General features: G+C 44.2%; 1 protein-coding gene across 1 annotated transcript in view; it reads left to right on the top strand.

Moving 5' to 3' along the window:
* Nucleotides 1-6061: 6061 nt before the first annotated feature.
* LOC145338805 (NACHT, LRR and PYD domains-containing protein 12-like) overlaps nucleotides 6062-6766 on the top strand; it is a gene marked incomplete at its 3' end in the record, with an annotated part of 41816 nt that continues 41111 nt past the window's right edge. The window contains 2 exon segments of the mRNA XM_080183207.1: nucleotides 6062-6167; nucleotides 6271-6336. Of these exon segments, the coding sequence (XP_080039333.1) occupies nucleotides 6062-6167; nucleotides 6271-6336 (172 nt within the window).

Here is a 6766-nt window from a genome sequence, read left to right as displayed (position 1 = left end):
TATTTTCTTGTAGGAAAATACTAAAGCTCAAGTCCAATACGAGACCTTGACTGAGCTTTGCGTGACTGGCAAGTACCCAGGCAGATATTGGCCTTGATCTGTGCACTGGTCTCGGTCATCGTCTGCATAGTCTGGTCTTTTGGCCTGGTTTGGCACTCTGGCTCTGGTCTTCCTTCCTTCTCAGGTGTGGTGGCTCTCCTCCTGCTGGTTGTCACTGGCGATATCCACCACTGTTCATAGAATCCTACAGTGCAGAAAGAGGCCCTTCGGCCCATCGAGTCTGCACCAAACACAATCCCACCCAGGCCCTACCCCCATATCCCTACATATTATACCCACTAATCCCTCTAACCTACACATCCCTGGACACTAAGGGGCAATTTCTTAGCATGGCCAATCAACCTAACCCGCACATCTTTGGACTGTGGGAGGAAACCAGAGTACCCAGAGGAAACCCACGCAGACACAAGGAGAATGTGCAAACTCCACACAGACAGTGACCGGAGCCAGGAATCGAACCCTGGAGCTGTGAAGCAGCAGTGCTCAGCACTGTGCTACTGTGCTGTGTTGTAGCCCGTTTGTGGGGTCAGAGAGAGAGAGAGAGGTATTCCTGATTGCGCAGCACCCTTTATACCCCGTTGGGTTTTGCGTCCCTTTTGGCCATTGCCAATCAATTGATCAGAACTTGATCACCCTGATCGATAACAGTGCAGTCAGTCGCTTCCAGACTGGTCTCTGGGTGTGTTCCCAATGGCCATGCCTGTAGGTGCTGGAGGCACATAGAGTTCACACATTCTCCCCAAACAAGGGGCTACAGCGTCCTCATGTCTGGTAAACAATCCAGTGTGACCAGAAAATCTCTCCCATCCTGGAGATGACCGATATCCTGTTTATTCACTCGTCAGGGTTGCAGACTGTTTGTCTCTGTCTTTTAAACTGCAGCCTGTCGGTTTAGTTCTTGCCCAGTTGTCCCAGAATGTTTTACAAATCACCATTTTAGATGGCCTGTTTGGCCACATTGTGTAAACCAGTGTTAAAGGAGCCCTTGCGAGATCGGAGCTTTAAAACACCACGAAACGTGCTTTGATCTCACTGCGGCAGTTTGTATATTTTGTCAAAACCAATTTGTTTTGCGAAGTCCCTTTATAGAGTCATAGAGATTTACAGTGTGCAAACAGGCCCTTCGGCCCAACTTGGCCATGCAGCCCCATTTTTTTTAACCCCCTAAGCTAGTCTCAGTTGCGCCCTTTTGTCCCATATCCCTCTATACACATCTCATGTAACTCTCTAAATGCTTTTTAAAAGACAAGATTTCTACCCTCCTCTACTACTATACCTGGCAGCTTGTTCCAGGCATGCACCATCCTCTGTGTGAAAAAAAATGACCCCTCTGGACCCTTTTGTATCTTTCCTGTCTCACCTTAAACCTATGCGCTCTAGTTTAGTCTCCTCTACCTTTGAGAAAAGATATTGATTATCTAAATGATCTGTGCACCTCTATTTTATAGACCTTCATAAGATCACCCCTCAGGCTTCTACACTCCAGAGAAAAAAAGTTCCAGTCTATCCACCCTCTCCTTACAACTCAAACCATCATGTCCCGGTAACATCCTAGTAAATCTTTTCTGCATTCTTTCTAGTTTTAATATACTTTCTACAATAGGGTGACTAGATCTGGACACAATATTCCAAATGTGGCCTTACCAATGTCTTGTACAACTTGAAGACATCCCAACTCCTGTATTCAATGTTCTGACTAATGAAACCAAGCATGCCAAGTCTTCTTCACCACCACTCTGTCCACTTTCAAGGAGCTATGAACACATGCCCCTAGATCTCTTTGTTCTGTAACTCTCACCAACACCCGACCATTAACTGACTAAGTCCTGCCCTGGTTCGATCTACCAGAACGCATCACCTTGCATCTACTTAAATTAAACTCCATCTGCTATTCGTCAGCCTACTGAGCCAATTGATCAAGATCCTGTTGCAATGCTAGGTAACTGTCTTCACTATCCGTTATGTCACCAATCTTGGTGTCATCTGCAAACTTACTAACCGTGCCTACTAAATTCTCATCCAAATCATTAATATGAATGACAAAGCACCGATCCCTGAGGCACATCACTAGTCACAGGCTTCCAGTTTGTAAAACAACACTATCCTAACCCTAACCCTCTGTCTTCTGTTATCAAGCCAGTTGTGTCTCCATTTGGATACCTCATCGGATCCCGTGAGATTTAACCTTATGCAGCAACCTACCATGTGGTACCTTGTCAAAGACCTTGCTAAAGTCCATATTGACAACATCAACTGCACTCCCCTCATCTACCCTCCCCTTCGAAAAACTCAATCAACTTTGAGAGACATGATTTTCCACTCTCAAAACCATGCTGACTGTCCCCTATCAGTCATTGTGTCTCTAAATGCCTGTAGATCCTGTCTCTCAAAATACCTTCTAATAACTTATTCACTGCAGATGTGAGGCTCACCGGCCTCTAGTTCCCAGGCTTTTCCCTGCAACCCTTCTTAAACAAATGCACATTTGCCATCCTTCAATCTTTAGACATCTTACCTGTGAGTTTAGCTGAGGAAACCTGGTGTCCTGACTCAAGCTGGCCTGTATGTGGATCCAGACACGCAGAAATATGGTTGACTACTCACTGCCCTTTGAAATGGTCGAGAAAAAGAGGCAAAACAGCTTAATTTCTCCAATCAAGGATGTCTTGGCAGCACGATTACTGACTGAACTATCCAGGCTGAACTTGTGGCAGATTCACTTGTTCACAACTCAGCGCACAGTCTGTGTTGGAGATGAAGCTCCTTCTTCAAACTGAGGAGTGGGTGTGGTGTTGTGTGATGCTATGTCCCTGTGAAATGTGCTAGATTATCAGGTGCAGCATTGCTTATCACCTCAATCTATTCAATAATAACATCACACATCCATCACTCCACCATTATAATCAAACCAGAGGCCTAACCCTGGCTCAATGAGTTGTGTAGATGAGTGTTATGATGGCCATAAAGGACATGGGAGATGGTCATTAAATCTCCTGCTGGCTTTTTAAAGTACAAACTTCCTGCTTGAGCAGTATCTTTAACCGGACTGCTGGTTCTGGGATACAGACTTGCTGTAAGTTGTGATTGCTGTTCTTCCTTTTGATTTTCAATAAATGGTTTCTGGTGATGGGGAAGTGGATTTGGAGGCTTACTGCATTGGCGATGAGGACTCGCCTCTGCGGACGACTACATTCGTCAAGTAGCTTCAGTAATGAAAAGGAAATATGTTTGTTTTTGTGAAACCTGAGCCCTATGATAAGAGTGTACAGAGAACATGCATTACTAATTTCATGTTAGCAACATTGAAGGAGATGAAAAACAAATGTAATCTTGTTGAGAGCATGCGAGGCCCTGACATTCAGTATGATTTAAAAAGTTTGACCTTGCTGCATGTTCCTGACTTAAACGATTGTTGAACTAGTAGACCGAGGGAAAAACCTCCATGACCCGAATCCCTCTGTTATACTCCAGAGATACCACTTCAACGTGGCTGAGAAATCTGTCGGGAACCTGTCACCCAATTCCTGTCTGGATGATGAAAATTAGCAGAACATTTGTGAGATCTTGCTGCCTCGAGATGAATTGTGGTGATATAGATTGGTCTGAAGCATCAATAATCTAACTAGACCAAAAGAAGCTGTTGGTATAACTCAGTCTGGATTCACAACAAATAATTCCAATAACCTAATGTCAGAATAAAGCAGACGAGGTGCTCAGGAACTACAAGGGGCATCAGGCAGCAAAGTCATCCAACTGGGGAGAGTGTCATTGTGTAAACAGTCTTTAATAGAGAGGGCTTGTGTAAACCAGGTGTTAAAGGACCCTTTGTGAGATCGGAACTTTAAAAGACCATCAACGAAAGGCAGTGATGACCCTAAGAGTGTTGGGGAACATATGCCAGAGAGCTGCGGATGCCAGACAATAAATGATTACAAGTACTGCCAAAGGGCACAGCCAAGGTGAAATTACAGGAATCGGTAAAACGTGTGCTGCCTAGTGAAGAAACCATGGCCAATACCTGACCGTACCATGCTGCTATTCCTTCTTCCAGAGTCAGAGATATACAAGGGAATCACATCACCACAACAAAGGCTGCCCTCATCATTATAGAATTACTGGGAAATGGCTAACCCCAAAGAACAAAGGAAAAGGCCCTTCGACCCTCCAAGCCTGCACCGACCATGCTGCCCGACTTAACTAAATCCGTCTATGGTTCCACGGAACCATATCCCTCTGTTCCCATCCTATTCATGTATTTGTCAAGATGTCCCTTAAAGTCACTATCGTATCTGCTTCCACTACCTTCCCCGGCAGTGAGTTCCAGGTACCCACCACCCTCTGTTAAAAAACTTGCCTTGTACATCTCCTTTAAACCTTGCCCCTCGCACCGTAAACCTGTGTCCCCTAGTAACTGACTCTTCACCCTGGGGAAAAAAGCTTCTGATGATCCACTCAGTTCATGCCCCTCATAATCTTGTAAACTTCTATCAGATCATCACTCCAGTGAGAAGAAAGTTTCTCCAACCTTTCCTCATAGCTAATGTCCTTCACACCAGGGAACATCCTGGTAAATCTTTTCTGAACCCTCTCCAAAACCTCCATATCCTTCTGGTAGTGTGGCGACCAGAATTTAACACAATATTCCAGCTAAGGTTCTATAACATGACTTGCCAATTTTTAAACTCAGTGCCCCAGGCGATGAAGGCCAGCGTGCTGTATGCTGCCTTGATTACCTTCTCCATCTGCATTGCCACTTTCAGTGACCTGTGTAACTGTGCACTCAGATCCCTTTGCCTATCAATACTCCGAAGGGTTCTGCCATTTACTGTGTATTTCCTTTCTGTATTAGACATCAAAAATGCATTACCTCACACTTGTCCAATTTAAACTCCATCTGCCACCTCTCTGCCCAAGTCTCCAACTGATCTATATCCTGCTATATTCTCTGATGTTCCTCATCGCTATCCACAAATCCATCAACCTTTGTCTCGTCAGCAAACTTACTAATCAAACCAGTTACATTTTCCCCCAAATCATTTACATATATATGGCAAAGTTCCCAGCACTGATCTCTGACTACCGCCAGTTGTCACAGCCCTCCTTTCAGAAAGGTACCCTCCCACTGCTAATCCTCTGTCTTTGACTGAGCCAGTTTAATATCCACCTTGCCAGCTCACCTCTGATCCCATGCATCTTCACCTTCTGCACCAGTCTGCCATGAGGGACCTTGTCAGAGACCTTACTGAAGCCCATAGAGACAACATCCACTGCCCTATCCTCATCAATCATCTTCGTCACTTCCTCAAAAAACTCGATCTAGTTAGTGAGACACGGCCTCCCCTTCCCAAGTACGTCCACTTATTTCCAAGTGGGAATAAATCCTGTTTTGAAGATTCCTGTCCAGTAATTTCCCTACCACTGCTGGACATCATAATGGATAGCCATAATGGGCATTTGATACATCCTTAGCTGGTCTCCGTTACAGGAGAACAGACGCACAAACAAGCTAACCTGCACATCTTTGGACTGTGGGAGGAATCTGGAGGAAACCCACACAGACATTAGGAGAATGTGCAAACTCCACACAGACAGTGACCTAAGCCAGGAATCGATTACAGGTCCCTGGAGCTGTGAAGCAGCAGTGCTAACTACTGTGTCAATGTGCCGTCCCATCGCATTGGACACTGAAGGACAGACAACTAATCACATGATTTCTAGTTCAGTTGATTCACATTTGTTTATTGTTAATGATTGGAAGGAGATTTCAGGAGAATTTTCAGTCCGTGTTTATTATGGATCAGGACTTGGCCCAGTGACTGATTTCTGAGCTGAAAACAACTGGGAAATCCCATCACCGAGCAGATCCTTTCCTTCTCATTCTCAGTGTTTATCTTTCACTCTGTGTCTCATTATTCTTCATTATTATTCTTCATAGAAAGTCACTGATCTCGTGGATAAGGGAAACCGGGCGGACCGTTCCAAACTTCTCCTCCGTCTGGTGATGGAAAAAGGATCTCGGGCTCGAAGGGTGATGTGGGAATCCTTTGTGAGAATGCGTCACGGAGTCCCAAAGCTGGATAAAATACTGAAAGAAATACAGGAACTTGGTACGGTAAAATCACAGTGAATTCAATTTCACATTTAAACACTGCCGATATCAGTGTAATATTACACAGAGCTGATTTCATGGAAGTTCATTTATTTAAACAGGTGCTGATTCGTTTGATTATATGGACATCGCACGTGGTTTATCTGAATTATCCAGTAACCTGAAAGGTAAGAGAGGAAATGGAGATAATAAACCATTTCACTTCTGAGAATCTGAATGATTGGAGCCTTTTTTAAGAGATTGTGAAAATCTGGGATAGTGAAAATTAAAGACTGTGGAAATTGGGTAGAGCATGATTCGGTTTTATCATTAATACTCAAACATACATAGCTTCAAATTACAATTCATATCATCTCTCGTTTTTTTCCCAAAATTATGTGATTAATGCATCTTTTCACTTAATCCAGCTGTTAATTGCTATTAATTCTGAAGTCTTGTACACACCGGGTCGAAACCCGGTACTGTGTGAATCTCAGTACAGAGTTCCTGTGTGTCTGGGTGTTCTAACTAACAGAAAGAAAAGATTGGGGGTAAACTGGTGTTTTTTTCTGGTTGGCGATCAATGACTAGTGTGCCTCAGGGCTGGGTCTGCAATTG

This window comes from Carcharhinus amblyrhynchos, unplaced genomic scaffold (assembly GCF_965287045.1).
Source record: "Carcharhinus amblyrhynchos unplaced genomic scaffold, sCarAmb.v2.hapA chromosome_182, whole genome shotgun sequence".
Lineage (NCBI taxonomy): Eukaryota > Metazoa > Chordata > Chondrichthyes > Carcharhiniformes > Carcharhinidae > Carcharhinus > Carcharhinus amblyrhynchos.
This window is presented reverse-complemented; position numbering and strand designations above follow the sequence as displayed.